The 21,367-nt window shown below is 42.3% G+C and overlaps 1 protein-coding gene across 1 annotated transcript in view; it reads left to right on the top strand.

The window, feature by feature from the left end:
* The window catches only part of ROR1 (receptor tyrosine kinase like orphan receptor 1), a 262,889-nt gene that overhangs the window by 78,140 nt on the left and 163,382 nt on the right, over positions 1–21,367 (top strand). The window contains 1 exon segment of the mRNA XM_039233468.1: positions 10,146–10,217. Coding sequence (XP_039089399.1) covers positions 10,146–10,217 — 72 coding nt within the window.

Genomic DNA, 21,367 nt, shown 5'->3' on the forward strand with positions numbered 1-21,367 from the left:
GGTTTACCTTTTGCTGGACACTGAACTCATCTCCAGATATTTTCTTAGTTGATCCTCATCACGATCCTCCAGTGCCATTACTATTATGCCCATTTTTTGAATGAGGACCTGCGGTTTAGAGGTGTGAAGTAATTTGCCCCAGGTCATAAGCTAGTATGTGACAGAGCCAGGATTTGAACATGTCTGACTCTCAGTCAACATGCTGTCTTTTATCCCTCTGCTACACGGTCTCCCATCTAGCCTGTTCAGGATTGTGTAGAAACCAGATAGGGCACAAAGGAAACATAAGACATAATCCTTACCCTCAAGAAGTTTCCTATGTAATCAGAATGAAAGGAAAAGCACTTACTCACTGATGGCCAAACGACACATGGACCATAGAATTCAGTGTAAAATACTAAAGTAGAAAATTAGAGTAATCCCAGCTCTTATTTGTTTATTTATTTATTTATTTTGGCCTTTCAACAGAAAACTGAATATCACTGAATTGGTAGATTGATTTTGTTTTCCTGTTGAACTGCATGGTTGTTTTGCTGTGATTTAAACAGAGAACTATCCTTTTTGAGGTTCCAACACGAGAAAGATTTTATTAATGTCAGCATTACACTATTTCGAGGAGATGAAATTTGAGCATCAAACCGTCTGTTGTATGTATTCTATTTCCTCACTGGTCTGGCTGGAGCAGAAGTCATTTAACCTGTGCAAAGTACCATGTTAAATAGACTGTTAGTTCTCTTTTCAGAGCCAACTGTAAATTAGAAAGGTATAAGGAGCTGAACATTCAGAAACCTCTTAGACAGGTTAGACTAACCCTCCATTCCCAGCAGATATTTACGTTGCTAAGAAGATAAAAGCACAAAGGACCCAGGCGCTGCTAAGAATCAATTTAGGAAGTACACAGGGCTAAAGCCAAATAAATCACTAATCTTGGAGAGGCATTCCCTGCTTCTGTTAGTAGCCAACTTCTTCAGGCAAGGGAAGTTATGTGACTATGGCAGGTGGGACATACCCAGTGTAGAGTTCTCCTCTCTTTATTCCCTTTTTGGAAAAAAAAAAAAAAAAATCCTGTTTTACTCAGAGGAGGAAATTAGATTTTCCAGGATCCTTGTGTCCATCTAAACATCTGGCTCTCCATAAACCATGTAAGGTTTATCACCAATAGTTTTGGTCAGAACGGGATCCCTCGAGACTGCTACTTCCATTTACCCCCCATCCCCACTCACACCACACATAGACGGCATTTATCAGGCTATATTTTACAGCCCAGTTTACTTCTATGTGTTCCTACCACACAATTCCATGAAGTAAGAAATGGTTTTAATTTTGTTCGTTATATCCTTAGCACCTAGCCAGCACTTAGCTGGTCTGAAACAGAGTAGGTGCTCAATAAACATTTATTGAATGAATAAATGGGTTAATCAATGAGCAAACAAATTTAATAACATTAAAGCCCAGGTGAAAGGATGGAAATTTTAAAGACATCCTTTGTGGCCATCTCTTTTTCCAAACTGTATGCGAATACACCATGGCTTTAGGGATTACTTGGCACAACTTAAGTTTGTTCCTATTGTGTGTGGACTTAACCAAGACTTTATTTGTTTGGCAAGAGTCAAGAGTCATAGAATTGCAGCTAGGAAACCTCTTTCTTGGGTTTCATATTTCTTTTGAGTGACAGAAGAGCACAAATTGACCAGAAGACAATTACAGGGTAATAGACTTTTATTACAAACTGATAATAGAAGATGAAAGTGTGCGTGGGCCATACAAAGGGGAAGATTAAATGGCAAACCCCAAAGACAAGTACAGGTGACACAGCAGGAAAGAAGGAAAATTGCCAGGAGGCGCTTCTTAGGGGGAAAAGCCTGTAAAAAAGAGCAGTGAAGTGGAAACCAGAACAAAAGAGTGAAGTTTGTTGATGTCATTGTGATTTCTTAGTTGTCTCTGCAGCACCTGAAAGAAAATGAAATGAAACCTACATGCAGAGAGACCGATTTCTGAGCTACGCATTTTTCAGCATGCTTCTTCCTTTTCTTTGCTATGCCTTTGCCAGCTTGTTCTGAAGCTAAAAATAAACCAATTCTTTTGTTCCACTAAGCATCCATTGAGTCTAGTGGTACCATGGGTGAATGAGGAAGTGCTAACTTTGGACCCTTTCATTTGAACAACTTCTTGGGGAAAATCAAGGTTTGAATCATTTTGAAATTTCTCTTAGGACTTGCATTGACCCTAAGAAGATCCTGCCTTCCTAGTAACTAGCTGGGATATTGCTTTTTTGTCCCTGCAGCAACAACAACAAGAAAACCAGAACTAGTAGCCCCTGGATTTTGAAATTACTGTTTGTTTATTTGTTGGAAAAAGTTGATACTGTGTAATTAAGTATGGCCATTATTGAGTTACATGCGCTTCCGCTAATGTGCCATATTTCCAACCCCAGACCTTCTGTTAGAGTGCAACAGTCTGTGCCACCCCCTGATTTAGGGAGGTTCCCCCTCCCTAAACTGGAAGATGTCCTTCTCCTTGATGCTGACTTGGAACCCTCTTTTATCTCTATTGTACTTAAAAAAAAATTTTTTTTAACGTTTCGTCTTATTTTTTGAGAGACAGAGTGCGAGCAGGGGAGGGGCAGAGAGGGAGGAAGACACAGAGTCCAAAGCAGTCTCCAGGCTCAGAGCTGCCAGCCAGAGCCCAACGTGGGGCTCGAACCCACCAACCATGAGATCATGACCTGAGCTAAAGTCAGACACTTAACTGATTAAGCCACCCAGGTGCCCCCATTGTACTTCTAATCATATATTTATTTTTAGAATCAAGCTTAACATTTTCAACGTATTTTCCAGCTTATTTGCCTATTATTGCTTCTTGCATACAACTCTTTCCTTCTAAATTCAGCTTCCTTCTTGCTGAAATAAAGAATTTAGCACAAATGGTTGTGAATGGATTTATAACAGTTTTATTTTTAATAGCCAGAATATTAAAACAATCAAATGTCCTAGGTCAGTAGCTAAACAAAGGGTGGTACATCCATACTGTAGAATACTACTTAGCAATGAGAAAGAACAGATCATTGATACATGCAGCAAGTTGGGTGGATCTCAAGGGCAGTGTAGGAGTCTGTTTATGTATTGCTCATGAAACAACAAAATTATAGAGATCGGGAACAGATTAGCAAGTGCCAAATGTTAGGAATGTTTTGGGGGTGGGTGTGACTATAATGGGGTAGTATGAGAGAGATCTCGGTGGTAATGATAGTTCTTCGTCTTGATTAAAGAGGTGGTTATATGAATCTACATGTAATAAAATGAAATGGAACTTAATACATATAGTAACAATGTCAAATTCCGCATTTTGATGCTGTCATGATTCTACGAGCTGTCATCACGGAGAGAACCTGGGTGAAGTGTACCTTGGACTTCTCTGGACTTTACGTACCCTTTTGATTGCTTGTGGAGATGTGCCCTGCCCCCCACCCCCTTCCAATTTCTAGACTATAGGGGTCTAGCAGTTTCTCTAGGCCATTAGAGGAAGTGTTTTCAGCCCATTCCACAGACGGGGATGTTCTCCCAGGCTCTAGTAAAGGTGTTAAGCAAGAGCCCAGATCACTCTCTGGCCACATCTTTCATTTTCAAATGAGCCTTGAAACTGAGGGTGCCTGGGTGGCTCAGTCTTTTAAGCGTCCAACTTCAGCCGAGGTCATGATCTCATGGTTCATGGGTTTGAGCCCCGAGTCAGGCTGTGTGCTGACAACTCAGAGCCTGGAGCCTGCTTCGGATTCTGTGTCTCCCCCTCTCTCTGATCCTCCCCACTCATAGTCTCTCTCTTTCTCAGAAATAAATAAAACATTAAAAATTAAAAGAAAAAAACCGAGGCGCCAGCCCTGAGGGTCTATATTTATAAGGCACCTCCCACATTAGCTTCCACTTACTGTTCTCTTCCTTTTTGGCACCTGATAATTTCTTTGCTTTCAACCTCAGCTATGCATTATATTTTGGTGTGTGACGTTTTATTCAGTACCCTTGGTGTTTTTAGCCTAGTTGGAGCAGGGTAGGAGGAAGGGTCCATGGGCCTCGGAGGCGATTTCTGTCAGTTTCTGTTGTTACCCTTGCACGCTGTTTATAATTGTGTTTCTGTCCTTTCCTCCCACAAGACCATGAGTTCTTGAAAATGTCAGGGACCAGAGCAAGCTATTTCATCCCAGTTCCTATACATAGGGAGTGCTAATACATATGTGCATTGAATGAATGAATTAATGACCCTCTAGAGTTTGATGGAAGAGAGCCCAAGTAGAATAGTTTTTTTTTTTTTTTTAAGTTTATGGATTTATTTTGAGAGAGAGGCAGAGAGACATGGGGCTCAGTTCCACAAACCATGAAATCATGACTTGAGCCAAAATCAAGACTCAGTCGCTCAACCGACTGAACCACCCAGGTGCCCCAAATATAATAGTTTTTAAGTAAGATAGCTTTCGAGATTTTGTTTTAAGTTGGCTCCATGCCCAACATGGGGCTTGAACTCACAACTCGGAGTTCAAGAGTCGGATGCTCTATTCACTGAGTCAGCCAGCTGCCCCGCAGGATTATTTTTATTGACTTTGAAGAACATGTGTGTCTTTGTGGTGCTTTGTGTAGCATAATCCCTTTAAATACAAGAAATGCACGTGATCAGCAATATTAATTTAACAGATTTAAAGTAGGAAATAGCATGTACAAAGAAAAAAGAGGCATGTAAGGGTGAGACAAGGAGTATTTCCTCCCCTCCCTTTGTGTCCCTTACTATCCTTTTGGGTTTTAGAATTAGGACACCAGGCCCTGATAGAGAGGAGGTGTGTGGTCTCAGGTTCAGGGTCTCAAACTGCATTCTGCAATGCTTAGAGTTCATAGGGGTCTGCTGGGGCTGAAGGGGGCTTAAGCCAGAGAGCAAGTGGATACACCTTTGAGGATCCCCCTCTCCCTTGGTTTTGGCACATTTGGAGACACTCCGGTTCTGCTGTCAGACTGCCCTGCTCAGACTGCTCAGAATTCCTCCTTCTATCCCGACAAGCTGAGTAGGCAAGTGTCTTAATAACCTCAGGTTCTTCAATCTTACAATGGAGATACTAAAGGTATCTAACTATGGACTTGTTGACGAGATCTCTGAACCCCTTACACATTAAGAAAACCTGGACACCTTTTTCTTTTTCTTTCTTCTTCTTTCAATTTTTTTTACAATTCCCTCTATATAAAAATACGAATAATACCACAAAGTTTGGTATACTTTAGAGTTTACAAGTGTATGGCTTTGCCACCTGTACAGTGATTGTGCTATTTCCAAAGTCATTATAGGTTTTATTTAAAAAGTATGATTCTGTAGTGCAGTGTAGGTGGCATGATTGGGTTATTGAGCAGAGGGTTTAAGGTGGCAAAATTGTGCCCTCTTCTCTCTCTCTGACTTACTGATGACTTCAAGATTACATCAGAAGTCCAAATTTGAGGCCACTGAGGCTTATAAGGTCCTTGTAGACACTGAGCATAGTAATTCTTCAGTCCTGACGACCCCACGTTGGGTGAGAAAGGCTTTAGCTTCCCTCTCTCCTCTGTCAGCTCAGCCTCCAGAGTGGAGGGACCCCTCATTCAGGATCCCAGAGGTGAGGTGATTGTGATCTCAGAGCTGCAGCACTGCCCTGGCTGACTAACCTTGTTGCGTTGTTAGAGAGTGTAACCTGCCTGACTGTGACTTTCCCAAATAGGTACTTTTGGTGAAGGTAACCGACCTGGCTACACACTTCTCCACTGAGGCACTGGAGTCGGGAAGGAACCATGGCTAAGAGCCTTCACCAGACAACTCAAAGCCCTCAGCATGCCCACCTCCTTCCCACTCTCCCCTGTTCCCCAGTGATCATAAGCAGAGAAGATGTGGCTGTTTAGTGGGACTGACCCTGACTGTTTGAAAATGCCCTGTGTGTCTCTGAACTTAGCCTCTAAGGATACGTATCACAGCTTAGGGGCCCAGACAGAAGAGAATGGAGCACCGAGAGAAGGCGGCATGCGTTTATTTCTAAGCCATTTCTGAGGCCTGGCCCTGCTTAGAACTTCTGTGATTTTCACCAAGGCACTTGGCTACTGTGGGCCTCACTTTCTTCGTCTGTAAAATGAAGAGACCGTATCATATTAGGGGTATTTGTTTGTTTGTTTGTTTGTTTCATTTAGAGCATCGGAGCCTTTTCCACAATATCTGATATATAAAACCGACAAACAGAAAATTGTTCCTAATGCAGGAAGGTCTGGAGCCCTGTTCTCTTGTCATCTCCTGCTACATCCTCTAATGTCACCCTATAAAAATACCCCCACAAAGTCTTGTGGGTGCAAAAAACAGAGTGACAGCTAAGGCATATCCAGATACAGCATTCTGGGACTCAGGGCCTCTGGTCCAGAAGGGCCCTGGGGTAGACATTTGTTCCCTCATCCTTGGCCTTTGTGAGCACTGGGCTGGCCACTAGTCTCCGGAGTGTGCTGGTTTATGTCTGTGTAACTTCACGTATCCCTGGATCAGGATACAGGCTGTGGCATGGCTGGGTGCTTCTTACAAGGGCTTCCACATCCTGTGAACGTTGGGTCTCCACCTGCCAACTGCTGAGATGAACCAGTAATCCTTTCAGAGAGCACAGGCTTTTATCAATGAGGAGGATTCAAGGCTTATTTTTTTCCCCTTTCCTCCAAATAACACTCCCACTGTTCAGGCTTAAATACCAAAACCTTATGGTTTGCAGAGGCCGTGCCAAGAAGTCAATCATCAGTGAAACTGCAAAGATAATAGCTCCTATTGATCAAATCGGGAGAAGAATGGTTTGCCCTCCTGCAGAGGTCAGGGAAGATAAGGGCTAGAGTTTTCTAAAACACGCTTGATTTGCCTAAATTGGATAAAATATATAAAAACACTTATGTGCTTAAGAGAACTGGTGACCAATTCAGGAAAACCTCACAAAAAATGAAAAGATTGGCTTAGATTAGTAAGGCATGAGAAATACAGAGTCTGTTCCAAAAGCCTGGCAAATGCGTTATTTCAAACCTCAGCAGTGAAGCAGCAGCTAACAGGGTTATGTCCGCATAGAGGACGGTTATTATCTGCCTTACTGGACAGAGAGGGAGGCACAAAAGATCTTTAGTGCCCACTCTATGCTGGATGCTGTGCAGGACCCTTTGGTACCATAATCTAATGTAATAATCCTTACTGCAGCCCTATGAGGTAGCTTTCATTGTCCCCATTTTACAGATGAGAAAATAGAGGTCAAAAGATGTTAAATAACTTGCTCGTGATCACAAAATTAGTAATTTAAATATTCAACTGTCTCCTAATTGGCACATATTCATTTGCTGTTACCACAGTAATCTTACACAAAGAGATGTTGCCAATCTGCTCTTAAATGTCCTTGGAAATATCTCCTTTTGCCATGATGAGAAGGTAGGAAAGAAGCTGAATCCCTTAGTGGAGATCCTACATGGTCAAGGCTGGTGGTTGTGTCTCTCTCTAAAGCTGCTATTAACCTTGGACTCGATGGAGCCAAAGCTGAGACGAACTGAACTTTCCTCACGTATAAATCAATCTTTCTTTTGTGGGGAGCGGGGAAGCTTATTAAACAGCATTTTTTTGTGTGAGGGGGGGAATTACTAACATTAAACTTTTCACATAAAATAATCACCGTTTCTTTTAAAATATATGGCCTTGGAAGATAATATTTTTCAGGAAAGTTATTCATATTTTAAAATATTTTATCTGTTTTTATCATCACCCTATCGAGAAGCTGAACATGTGGTTATCTAAAGGAATCGATCTTGAGGCCAAGGACAAAATTCCTCAGAATAATCACAATCAGTAAATGAGCTTGTGAATTGAAATTATCTTTGCCATAGTCTAAGAACCGAGTAGTAATTAGTGTCCAGGGACACATGGGGAATAATTTTACTGTTAGCAGTGCCAAGAATCTATTCATTTGTCATCGGTCCCAAATTATATTCAATCAGCAATTCAAACTCAGGTTAGAAAAACCAAGGGGCACAGAGCTAACTTTCTATAAAATTAATACTGTAAAATGAAACCTATATTTCTGGCAGCATAACTGTGAGCAGCAGTAAGATGAAGCTATGAAAATATTGCATGTAAATGCTGTCAAGATCTGCCTTAATCCACCACTTCCCCACCTTTGCTTCTTTGCCTCAAATGCTGCCTTGGCTGCCATGCTTCTATTCCCAAGCTCCCTAAAGTCTGGGTAGTGGAGTGCCTGATGAGCCCTTTTCGGAGGCGAACCACAGCACTCCTCAGTACTCCAAACAAGGGGCCATTATTCAACGAGCCAGAGTAGGTGGCAACAGGAACAGGGTTGGAGTGGATCTGTGGTTGGAGTCCTTCGTGGAGGGCCCCCAGGTATAGACAATTAGCGCTTCTTCATGAAATCACCTGCATGAAATACCCCTTCGTAGGACAGGTAGTTAAAACCAGAAGCCCTGCCTTCTACTGTGGCTTTGGGTGAAGCATTTTTTCCTACTTGGGATACTGTCTTTTTCTTTTCGTAGTTTGCAATCTTATATGATTTAAGTTTTCTGCCATACTGTGCACCTGCCGTCAGATCCCCTTAAAAGAATTTATGCTGTTTTTAGCTCAGGACAGAGGAGGGGACTGGGACCGTCTGGGCTGGGGAGGGTACATGTGGTTTGTCTACCTTCTTTCCCACCTGCTGTTAGGACAGGGCAAGTCAAGGAGGTCTGCACAAATCAAACAGCCCTTTTGTTTCCGCTGTGGGTGGCAGGTTGACCAGAGACCCGGTAGACAAACTAGAAGCAGGCCTTTGCAAGGTCTCAGTGGATAAACATCCTGTTCTTGGCAAAGCTCACTGACTACGGTGTGTGACTTCTATGACCAAGTGGCAGCCACGCCCTATCAGTAAATAAGGAAACGGTAGAAAGTGTGCTTATCTAGGTAAAAAGTGAAGCCAGAGGGAGGTAAGATGAAAAAGAAATCAGGTTTCACAGACGTGAGTACCAGGTGGCATGAGCTACTAGGAGATATGTGGGCAATAGAGACAGACCTGGATTTGAATCTCGATTCTTCCACTTACTAAAAAGTTCACCTTGCATTTCAGATCCATTTTTAGTGGCTACCTAGAGCATTATATTGGAAAGACTGTAAGGCAGATTGCAGATTTAATTGACAAAAAGGGCCATAATTGATTAATGATGTCTGCACCAGATTGAAGGAAGGGGAACGGATTCGCCTGGGTGCCATGTATCTAATGTTGTAGGCTCTGAGTTTTCCAAGATTCTGCTCAGTACTAAAGTTCTGTATGTACTAAAGTACATGCAGGGGGGGGTGTGTGTGTGCGCGCGCGCTCATACGCGCATGCTTAGCTATGGTCTAAGAGGAGATTAGCGCAACCCTATTAAAATGTGCTAGTAATATGGCATCATGGCTTAAAATTTCAAAAACAACAAAAACATTATTTGTATATTACAGTCTATTACTGCTGAAGGAGTTTTTAAATCTTCATAGTGCCTTACGCCCTTTCTATTGTTGATTTGCATGTTGGCTTTAATTTATGGTGGTTTTGAAAATTGTCTTTGGAGTTTAGTTACCTCAAATGACTCTCGTATTCAAAAACTTAGCTTTCCATTGTCCTGACTCTACGTTTCAATGTAGAGAAATAGATTTCTCCATTAATAGAAGTGCTCTCAACTCAAAACACAAGTGAAATCACCAACAAGAGCAAACTTAGTTCTTAGTTTTCATGGAAAGACTGTTGAATATATGAGTCTAAGAGTGATCTTCTAACAAAAAAATGAAGAGCTGATGTTTGGTAATGTTCGATCATTTCTGCAGGTTTGTTTTGTTAATGAAATATTTGTATTTTACTTTTCAAGCCCATGTTTTAAAGAGAGAAACAAACACCACCTCTTTGAATCTGGCCTACAGATTGCTCATCTGTATAGACTCTGCAATGCAGGCGCCTCTGCCTGGCAAGCAGAGCGGCTGTTCCAGTTTAATAAGCTATGGGATTGCAGGGGTCTCTCTCAGAAGGCAGCGCCTTTGGAAATCTCCTGTAATGCTTCTAACAGCCCGTAAGTTACTTATATATTTAATATTACCCTTGTCTTTCTCCCCTCCCTTCTTTTTCTTTCCAGAAACAGAGTTGTCAGTCACTGCTGAGTTAGTGCCTACCTCATCGTGGAACATTTCAAGTGAACTCGACAAAGGTACACAATGGGGATGTACTGGGGGGGGTGGGGGGGAGGCGTGAAACTCCACTTTTAATCCTGGCGTGGCCTTCTTTGAAATCAGCTGCTTTTTAGATCCTTAGAAGGAGGTAGGGGCCAAGATAAATCCCTTGCTTACTTTGTGATTATTTAATATTTAATTACTTGGAATTCTATTATTTCTGGAGGGTTTTTTTTTTCTCTCTCTCTCTCTTTCCTTTCCCTTCTTCCTCTAAAATGTTCCATATGGTAAAAATGCTTCAAGATGTGAAATAGGGTTGTTTCTGACCTTCCTGACACTGCATCTAGTGGATCTTATTTAGGGGATTTGATTCTGCCTGAGCCAGGATTGATCAGAGCTGTTTGCTGGGTGACCTTTTACAGTGAGTATTTGATGTGCTTGCAGGGTTCAGGGCAGAGTATTTGGAATGTTTGTAATTGCCTGTGCGTACAGATGGCAGCTTCCTGTGTGCACGTGGGGAACAGGTTCCTGCTCTGAAGTTGTTGTAGTATTAATTAAGCTCCACCATATGCTAGGCACTGGTTACTCCACAGAGACCCTGTGTCCTGGAACGGTAATTCAGGGCGCATTCAAAGCCCCTGCACCTCAAAGCTCATCACACCTTTCCAGCCTTATTTCTCTTTAGCCCCCTTTATGTCCTTTTTTGCATCTCCAGCAAAATTTCTATGTCTTCTTATATACCCTGTGCTTTTCTGCCTCTCTGCTTTTGCCTAAGCTGTTCTTTCCATCTGAATCGCCTTTTTTTTTTTCTTGGCCAGTGCCCATTCTGTCCCTTCTGCATGCCACAAATTACTTATCCTTCAAGACCAAGAACAAATTCTATATTAGCCACAGTCTTATCTAATCCCTTGGCAGGAAGTGGCCTTTCCTTCTTTGGAACTCCCATAGCCCTTTTCTCTGTTCTTCCCTTAGCATTTTCTGTGTTATATCATGGTGATTTATATACCTGTCTGTCTCTTTCTTATGTCTGAAAGTTCCTTGTAAGTAGGATTTCTATCTTATCCTTGTTCTTTTTTCTTTGTCTCCATCGCAAAATCTAACACAGACTCTTGCTCATAGGAAATTCTCAATAAATATGTGTGGAATAATGAGTGATAATTTATCTCAGGCCATATGAACACCTCTGTACATATATGTGCAAAACATGCAACAAACTTATTCTACTTAGGTTCAGGCATGATTCTAGGTTCTGGGATTCTAGTGATAAAGGCTCAAAAATCATCGTCCTTTGTGTCAGATGCCTTTTATAATTAGCTCTCTTTTGTCTGCTCATGTGTTCACTGGGAGTTATATTTCCTCTCTGAGGAGAGAGAACCTTATAAAATAGTAATAGGCAGGATTATTTTGATGGTTATACTTTATTAGGCACTTTAGGGTGTCAGGATAAGGTGAAATATCTTTTCACTTTAAATAAAAGGACATTGGGGCGCCTGAGTGACTCAGTCGTTTAAGCACCGACTTCGGCTCAGGTGTTGATCTCACGGTTTGTGGGTTCAAGCCCTGCATCAGGCTCTGTGCTGAATGCTTGCTCAGAGCCTGGAGTCTGTTTCGGATTCTGTGTCTCTGCCCGTCTCCCGCTCACGCTCTGTCTTACTCTGTCTCTCAAAAATAAATAAATGTAAAAAAAATTAAAAGGACATTTAGAATAATTATCCATTGTTAAATTTACTTTGGACATTCTCTTTCTACTTTAGTATTGGAACAGGGACTGTATATTAATCCTCTCCATGTCCAGCACCCAGAACAATGCTTAGGAGGCAATATATTTTCAACAAATATTTTAAATTTTTTTAAATGTAAAAGAAGATATAAAGCACACTAAATATTAACTCAGTGCTCACTATGTGACAAGTACTGTGCAAGGTACTTTCAAGAATGTGAACTTCGGGGGGCGCCTGGGTGGCTCAGTCAGTTAAGCATCTGACTTCGGCTCAGGTCATGATCTTGTGGTTTGTGATTTCAAGCACTGTGTCAGGCTGTGTGGTGACAGGTCAAAGCCTGGAGCTCGCTTCAGATTCTGTGTCTCCCCCTCTCTCTGCCCCTCCCATGCTCGTGCTCTGTCTCTCAATAATAAACATTAAAAAAAAAAAAAGAACATCAACTTGGGGGGTGCTTGACTGGCTCAGTCGGTAGAGCATCCAATTCTTGATCCCAGGGCCATGAGTTCAAATCCCACACTGGATGTGGAGCCTACTTTTAAAAAAAAAATGTGACCTTAACCAACAAGGTCTTTATGGCACCAACAGTAAAAGTGGTATCATTGTACACTACCTGTTATTGATCAGGTTCCAGTTATGGCTATAAAAGGACATCAGTATGTGCTAAAAAGGCAACAGAGCCACCAGTCAAGAATCTAGTCTGCCAGACTTTGAATTTCTGCCAGACCAGCACTGTAATTAGCAGTGGTTGCTTTTTAAGAAAGAAATAATATCAATAGTAGTGAACCTACTTGCTAAAAGGCTGGACTAAGACAGTCTCAAAACTTTTTGTTTGTTTAGCATGGGCCTTCCAGGGATTCTTGGTGTCATATTTCTCTAGAAGATAAATAGTATATGGTCTTTCATTCCCATTTAGAATGAGAGAGAACTGATTAATTCTTTTATTCATTGGCCAAATCTCTTTTGCTTCCTGCTCTGGTCTGGGCACTGTCTGAAAAATTAGTATTGAAAGATGAATGAGACCGAGGTCTCTGTCCTCTGTGAACACAGAGTCAAGTGGAAAGGACTGATATCTAAATGTATAATCAAAGCTTTCTGGTCAATTTGATAGATTGAGCTGCCAAGGGACATTCCCCCCTGATTACAGAGAGATGCTGGTGAAAATATACGATGTAAAAAAAAATCATTGCCGGGCTGGCACATGAAAAGGAGAAATCTCCAAGTACCAGAAGAGCAAACTCAATGGTAGAGAAATGATCAGCAAGAAGAAATTAAACAAAAGATTTATAAAGATAGAGGAAATGAGTACGGTTCTTAGGGGCTTGATTTTCAGTACCCTTTGGGGATCAGAACTGAGGCCATAGATAGGAAACAGCCTCACTGCTTAAAGCCATCAGTGAGGAATGAATGGGCCAAGCATGTAAGAAGGAGAATTCTGCTGAGGATATGGTGTGGCCATCCATGAATCACCCTGGGCTGTTGGGATCACCCATGGGAAATACAAGCCCCAACCTATGCTGTATCGGGGTTGGGGGTTGAATTTTTTCTCATGTAGTGTACAGCCACAAACCAAGAAAACAGTGTAAAAATTTGGTCTGGAATTGATTAAACTCTGAGACCCTGACAGGGGACAACCTAAAACCAGCTCACAAACTGTCTCAACATCATAGTGCATGTTGCGCTCCCACCAAAAACAAAATTTTAGAAATCAAAACCACTAAATAACATCAGCAAACTCCTACTGATGTTAAGTTTACTTTTAAAAATTATAATGCATGCAAGAGAGGAATAAAAGAAGCCCACCATTAGCAAGAGTCAGTAAACAAAACACATGTTTAAAATATTTCATGGGAGGGGCACCTGGGTGGCTCAGTTGGTTAAGCATCAGACTCTTGATTTCAGCTCAGGTCATGATCCCAGGTGTGAGATCGAACTGCACTTGGGGCTGAGTGCAAAGTACGTAGACAAAGCTGCAAAGCCTGCTTCGAATTCTCTCCCTCTCTCTCACTGCCCATCCCTCGTTTATTCTCTCTCTCTCTCTCTCTCTCTCAAAATAAATAAACTTTAAAAAAATGTTTCATGGGTGAGGAACTGGAGTGGCTCAGTTGGTTAAGCATCTGACTTTTGATTTCGGCTCAAGTCATGATCTCACAGTTCGTGAGTTTGAGCCCTGCATCGGGCTCTGCCCTGACAACTCGGAGCCTGCTTGCAATTCTTTCTCTCTCTCTCTCTCTCTCCCCCTCTCTCTCTGCCCCTCCTCCACTCATTATCTCTCTCTCTCTCTCTCAAAATAAATAAATATTGAAAGAAATGTTTCATGGGAAAAATACATACATACATAAAATTTTTCATGGAGATGAGGAAATAGAAGCCATAGGTCAAGTACAAGATAATATTATTTTAAAAAATAGATTTTAAAATAAGTAGAAATTCTAGAATTGAAAAATAGAGTTATAGAAATTAAAAGTTCATCAAGTAGGTTAAATAGTGAATGCATTCAACTGAAGAGGGAAATGATGAACTGGAAGATAGATTTGAGACAATATGGCAGTTAAGAGAACAAACTCTGAGGAAGAAGTAACTAAATTTGAATCCTGTATCTGCTACTTACGTTCTGTGTGACTCTGGGCAAACCACTCAACCTATCTGTGCTTTGGTCTTCTTGTTTGTAAGATGAGATAATAAAAGGTAATGACCTCATATGGTTGTTGTGAAAGTTGACCTGGCTAGCAAATCTGATAAACTAATTGCAGAGTAAGAAGTAACAGCTGGTTTGGGTTAATATGATTATTACTTTGGGCTTTATAGTAAAAAAAATCATAGGTACTTTGGCAGGCTTGTAGGGAAAGCATATTTTAGAGATTTTAGATCTTGTTCAACCAGCCCACACCCGTTTTGGCCTTCCATATGTGAATGTTCACCCACACTAGCACCACACTTCTTAGCTTGATAAGCAAGGTTCTCCATGGTCTTACCTCTGCACATTTCCTCTCACTTTATCCCTTCCCCTGTACTTTAAAGACTTACCTTTTCTTTTTTTAAGTTTTTTATTATTTAAACTATTAAATAATTTAAATAATAATAAATAGTTTAATAAACTATTATTTATATAGTTTAAATAATTTAAATAATAAATAGTTTAATAAACTATTATTAAACTATTGAATAAGATAAGCTGTATCCCTACTTTGCTGGACCTTGTATTCTAGAGAGAGAGACAATGAATGAATGCTTTCATCAGTCCCATCGACCATACCATCAACAACAAATGCTTCATATGTGGGCTACCATCTCACCCCACATCTATCTTGATCAGAGTTCTTACCATGCTGTATTGAAATTATCTATTTTGTGCTGCCATTTTTTTTAAAGTCAGGGGCTCTCTTATCTATTGGCGTGTTCTTATTGCCCAACACAATGTCTGGTGTGTAGTAGGAAACATGATGCTAAATTGTTTGGGTTCATATCTCAGCTATGTCAATTCATAGCGGCTGCAGGTGAATACCTACTATGCGTGAGGCACTCGCTAGGCATGTTGCATGCATCAGTTGAATTCATACCACCTTGTATGGTAGAACAGAAAGGCAGCTGAAGCTCACCAGGCTTAAAGGAGTTGGCTAAAGGGCACCATTGGTGAATGGGAATGCCAGGGTTTCTACCAAAGCCTCCAGGCCAAGTCCAGGGATCCAGGTTCAACATGGCACCTGGTTACACTGTCTTCTGTGCATTCATATCCCCTCCTCCTGTGGGGCAAGTCACATGCAGGAGCAGTAAAATAAACCCCATCATTTGGTATTCTTTAATGTCTTCCTCTTTACCCAGCTGCTCTGTTCTACCTATCAATTCCACCCTGGTTCCCCAGCCTCACTCAGGTCCTGTTTCTCTGTTAAATGAGTCCAGTCAGTGGCATTAAACAGTTACCTGTTTATCCTTTCCAACAGGAAATGAAATTTAAAAGAGACAAGGCCACCCGGGAAGAGCCGTTGAAAGCTACTATTGATGGGGCAGGGGGGTAATTTCTGAAACAAATGCTTTAGAACCAAGTACCTTCTAAAATAAATGGATCTACAGGGGCCCAACCTCAGCTCCCCTTGGGGGGGGTTTGGGATGGGGTGTGATGAGGGCCTCTTTCCCCTTCTTCCATTTTCAGTCACATGAGGTCTCAGAGGTTCTCTGTAGAAAGCCAAATGTTTCTTTTGGAGAAAGGACTGGAAATTGCACCCGTAGGTAGCAGAAAGGGAGGGAGCCTCCTACTTAAAAAAATACAGAGGCCTGCTTCCAACTGTAAATAGTTCTCTGTGCTGACAGACTAGATTTGGGGGTATTTTTGTCCTGGTTTGCTTTTTTAAATGGAGACATGGCTTTCTCTACTACCTTAGAGCTTTACACATAGTAGGGAAGTGTACAGTGTGGTTCTTATGAGCATGAGCTCTGGAATTACTAGGACTCTGAGCTCCCTTTTGCTCACTGCTGGAGTGGGGGCATTTGTATCTATCACCTAAGACTTTTCCTGGTCAAAAAAAAAAAAACACATCTGTGGGTCACACTTGTGTGTTGTGCCAAGGGCATCTACTTGCGTGGTCATAATAGACAGATGGATACATGCTGGCCTCAGCCCCTTAGCCCACCTCTTCCCTGAGAACTTGACTGTCAAGAACAGTGACCAGGTTGTCTGGTTCAGGTGATTGTTTCCTTTTGTCCCCTTTCTCTGTTACTGGATTTGTCCTTAGCACTTACGGAGTCTATTTTTTTTTTAATTTTTTAAAAATTTATTTCTGAGAGAGAGAGAGATACAGCATGAGCAGGGGAGGGTCAGAGAGAGAGAGAGAGAGAGAGAGAGATACAGAATCTGAAGCAGGCTCCAGGCTCTGAGCTGGCAGTCAGCACAAAGCCCAACATGGGGCTCGAACCCACGAACCGTGAGATCATGACCTGAGCTGAAGTCGGACGCTTAACCTACTGAGCCACCCAGGCACCCCTTAGGCAGTCTATTTAAACAATGTTGACTGACCTATAGCTTGGATCTTAGTTCACAGCTAGCTCAAATGAGGTAGCTGCATACTTTTCTTGTGCTCCTGATTATGGAGCCATGGCAATGGGTTAAGGAACAACGTAAGGATGGACTGGATCAGGAGTGTTAGTACTTGGCAGTCTAAAGAACAGTCCTCCTAGGACTGGGGTCTCTGAGAGCTTATGTCCCATCTTCAGAACTGGTAGCTGGTTGGAAGAATTCCTGGTGGAACTCCTAGGGTGGCCCTGCTATGTTTACAATGGCCCCAATTCAGCAGGTGTCAGCCTTGTTAGGGACGAAGGCCCTCCTCTGCCGATTGAGGTCTTTTTAGCTGGACTTAGAATCAAATTAACATAAGGCAGATTAACAGGAGAAAATCAAATTTCATAGGTATAATCCATACAGACGTGAGATTCCAAAGCCAACGAGGCAACTTGAAGCTTATAGAAGCCAAGGAGAAGGGTAAGGCCTGAGGATACAAAGAAGAAGAAGGCCATTGTTCAGGAAGGTGAAGGAGATGTTTGGAAAAACAAGGTTGCCCTATTATGCAGATAAGTTTCTTAAGTAAAAGGGAGTCTCTGTTAGTAGCTGTCTTCTCCAGTGTCAATTGAGGCAGTTGAGGATCAGGAAGAGAGCTTTTCCTGCATCTGCTGGGTTTTGATTACCTTTAACTCAAAATAATGTCCATGCCACAGTGACCCATCTTGGGGCAGCCTACTCTTGGCCCCTGCAGCCTCAAGCAACATCTTCCTAATACTCCTAAAACTGGTAGTAGTCTTTTCTTCAAAGGGCAGATATCATCTTCCCGCTATCAATAACAGAAGCACTTGGAGCCTCTGTAACCTCATATGGAAAAAGGGAGAAGGGGTATTGATCCCAAAGTTTCACTGTAAGAGTTCAAGAAGTATGAAACCCCATCTCTATCCCGAGTACAGATGGGTGCTTGTTTCTGGTAGTTCTTGAGATTTCCACTCCTCCTTCTTATGCCTAAGGGGAGAGAAGTATAATCTGGGAAAGAGCACTTGACAAGGAACCTAGATTCTGGTCCCAGTTCAACTCTACCAACAGGTCAGCGATCTGTCAGGTAAGTTCTGGACCTCAGTGTTCTCATCCACAAAAAGGGAGGTCTCAACCCTTGTTCTGGCTGCCTTACCCATTACGAGGCTCCAATGTTGCATGGCCTATTACAGTAGCCACTAGATGCCTGTGGCTATTTGAATACTTGAAGTGTGACCAATCCAAAATGAGATAGATGTATTCTAAGTGGAAAACACTCACTGGATTTCAAAGGCTTGTTATGATAAAAAGAACTTAAAATATCTTATTAATAATTTTCATATTGACCCCACAGTTAAAATGATAATTTCTCATGTATTGAATTAAGTGAAATATATTGTAAAATTAGTTTTACCTCATCCCTTTTAATATGGCCAGTAGACAATTTAAAACTACACGTGATCCTTCCATGTGTAGCTTGTGTTATATTTCCTTTCAAAGGTGCTGCTCTAATGAAACAACAGCTGGAATCCTAGGTAAATCTCGGAACCCATGTTTCCTCCTTATACCAGGAAAGAGATGTTCTCGTGTCCATCTCAACTTTCAAATTATTGGAACTACTTTTTATGAGAAGACATTTTTCTATAACTGATTCTGCATGTACATATAGTGCTTTAAAATAGCTATGTGTAAGGGATTATTGTTACTGATTATAATATGATCATTAACTCTCCATAAAAGGCAATATTTTGAGTAAGATCCCTTTTGTGCAGAAAAATTTGCAAGTTACAAGTCTGAAGTACAGGGGCACCTGGGTGGCTCAGTCATTTAGGCATCTGACTTCGGCTCAGGTCATGATCTCACAGTTCTTGGGTTCAAGCCCCACATTGGGCTCTGTGCTGAAAGCTCAGAGCCTGGAGCCTGCTTTGGAGTCTGTCTTCCTCTTTCTCTGTCCCTCCCCCACTTGCGCTCTGCCTCTGTCTCTCTCAAAAATAATTAAACAGCAAGGAAAATAACAAAGAAGTCCAGGGGTGCCTGGGTGGCTCAGTCGATTGATCGTCTGACTTCAGCTCAGGTCAGGGTCTCACAGTTTGTGGGTTCGAGCCCCGCATCAGGCTCTGTGCTAACAAACAGCTCAGAGGCTGGAGGCTGCTTCAGATTCTGTATCTCCCTCCCTCTCTCCTCCTCCCCTGCTCATGCTATGTCTCTCTCTGTCTCTCAAAAATAAATAAATGTTTAAAAAAAATTTTTAAAAAGAAGAAGTCCAAAGCACAAAGGGATTATAATTCGATAATGGTTACGTAAAGGACAGGAGCAGAACCCCAGAGCAGTGCGGGAAATTGCAGCTTTGGGGCACATTCAAACAGGGCCCTGACAATCCAGCATTCTCTCTCTGTCAAACTCTACCTTGCACTGCTCTCCCATGCCTGCTATGCACCAGATGCACTCGCTTCCTTTAAGCTTATCCAGCAAGCCAAGCTCTTCTCTTGACCAGGGGCATTTGATATGCTGTTCCTTTTACCCAGAATCCTCTTTCCCTTTTTCAGATCTTGGGGGACGATTGTCATCCACTCAGATAAGCTCTTCCTGACCATTCAAAGTTAGCCTCCGCTGTGAGTTTCCTTTTCTGTAATAGCAATTAATTAAAGAAAAAATCTGTTCTAGACTTGGAGGCAGTGAGAATACCTTCTTCCTTTTTTTAAAAAATATTTTTTAATGTTTCTTTATTTTGGAGAGAGAGACAGAGTGTAAGCAGGGGAGGGGCAGAGAGAGCAGGAGACACAGAATCTGAAGCAGCTTCCAGGCTCCGAGCTGTCAGCACAGAGCCCGACACAGGACTTGAACTCACCAACCGTGACATCATGACCTGAGCCGAAGTCAGATGCTCAACCAACTGAGCCCCCCAGGCACCCTGAAGAATACCTTCTTGATAGGAAGGCAGGGGGCTGATTTCCAGGTGTACTGGCTCTGCTTTGTCCCTTGCCAACTATCCTTTATTAGTTAGGTCCCTTCACCTAGAACCCAGGATGGAAGCATGTGACGTGGAGATCACTTCCCCTTCAATCAAGCTGTGCTCTCCAGGACTCTTGTTAATCCTTTTTATTTAGAAATCTATTTTTTTTTTTTAGTGAAGGAACCTTCAAAATGAGGCCTATGGAATTCTGTCATAAAATACAGGGAAAATACCCCATTATGGTTAATCTTGTTTTTCAAAGCCTGCTCGAAGGGGAGGGGCCTGCCGGTGGGCACCACTATGGGAGCAGAGGCGTAGCCTTCGCACTCAGGGGTCTTTCCAGCTCCTGCTCTTGGCACCAGTTCGTCCTGTCAGCCCTCCTATTCCCTCCTCCCTGTGCTACTGTCAGTAATGCGTTCAGCTTAGAGGGATGAGGCCCTAGGGTGTCCCACAAAAGGCCAGGTTGACCGTGTGAAGAGCGCAGAGCTCCCTGCTCCCAGCAACCACCACCCAGTTGAGACAGAGGAGCAATCACACAAGCTTGGAAATGTTTATGCTCCTATTTTTACCATTTACAATTGGCATAGAGATTTATCTACCTCTGATCATGGATCTCAGGTTCTTTAGTCCCTTGGTACCATTTTCAGTAGTTGCTGGCCAAGCCCAAGCACAGTCTTGGATGTATAATAATCAGGAGGCAACAGAAAGTTTCTTGATTTGCTCAGGCCATCCTTTTCCTTGCCTGCATATCTTTCAGTTTGGATTCAAACCTGTCTGCTGTGGGACACCCCCCCCCCCACTTCTCACCCACTTTCAGAAATGGCTTTGGTGTTTGGTCTCAAGCTTCTTCTAGAAATTTGTGGACTGAGGTCCTATTCAAAGAGATCTTAGGCCTGTCTTGTCCTGGGCCTATGGCTTTGGTTAAGCTTTGCTCAAAGGCTCATAGGGACTTTTGGGCTTACAGGCCTTTTGGCTAAACGCAGGAGAAGGATGATCATACAAAGTGCTTTCCCATCTGGCTCCAGCCTCAGTTCCCACAGATCCTGACCCTCTGTTCCCGCTTGTGATGTTGTAGAACCAAACTAGTAATTGTTTCCCACCTTATTTCAGGACTCTGGGAAAACTTTGGTGCTTGCTATGATGAGAGTACCCTTCTCAACCTTTTGTCATCCCTGTAAACCCAGTTCAGACCTCACCTCTTCAAAGAAGCCTTTCCTGACACCATAGGTAACCATGCCTTACTTTGTGGGGGACACGGGGACGTGGATGAGCCTCACCACACACTGCTGAGTGATGCTTATTGTCATGTTTTTCCTCTCTTTCCCTTCTTCCTCATGCAAGAAATACTCATTAAGCATCTTCTTCATTTTAAGAAGAGGATCTTCTACTCTTAGCAGGAGGGCCAGCTTGGAGGAGCATTGTGGAATGTGAGGGCAGCAGAACAGCTTGCCAGGAATCTTGAGATCAGGAATTACATCTTATTTATGTATCCCTGTAGCTCCGACTCTA

Source organism: Hyaena hyaena, unplaced genomic scaffold (assembly GCF_003009895.1).
Source record: "Hyaena hyaena isolate Hyena2069 unplaced genomic scaffold, ASM300989v1 scaffold_75, whole genome shotgun sequence".
NCBI lineage: Eukaryota > Metazoa > Chordata > Mammalia > Carnivora > Hyaenidae > Hyaena > Hyaena hyaena.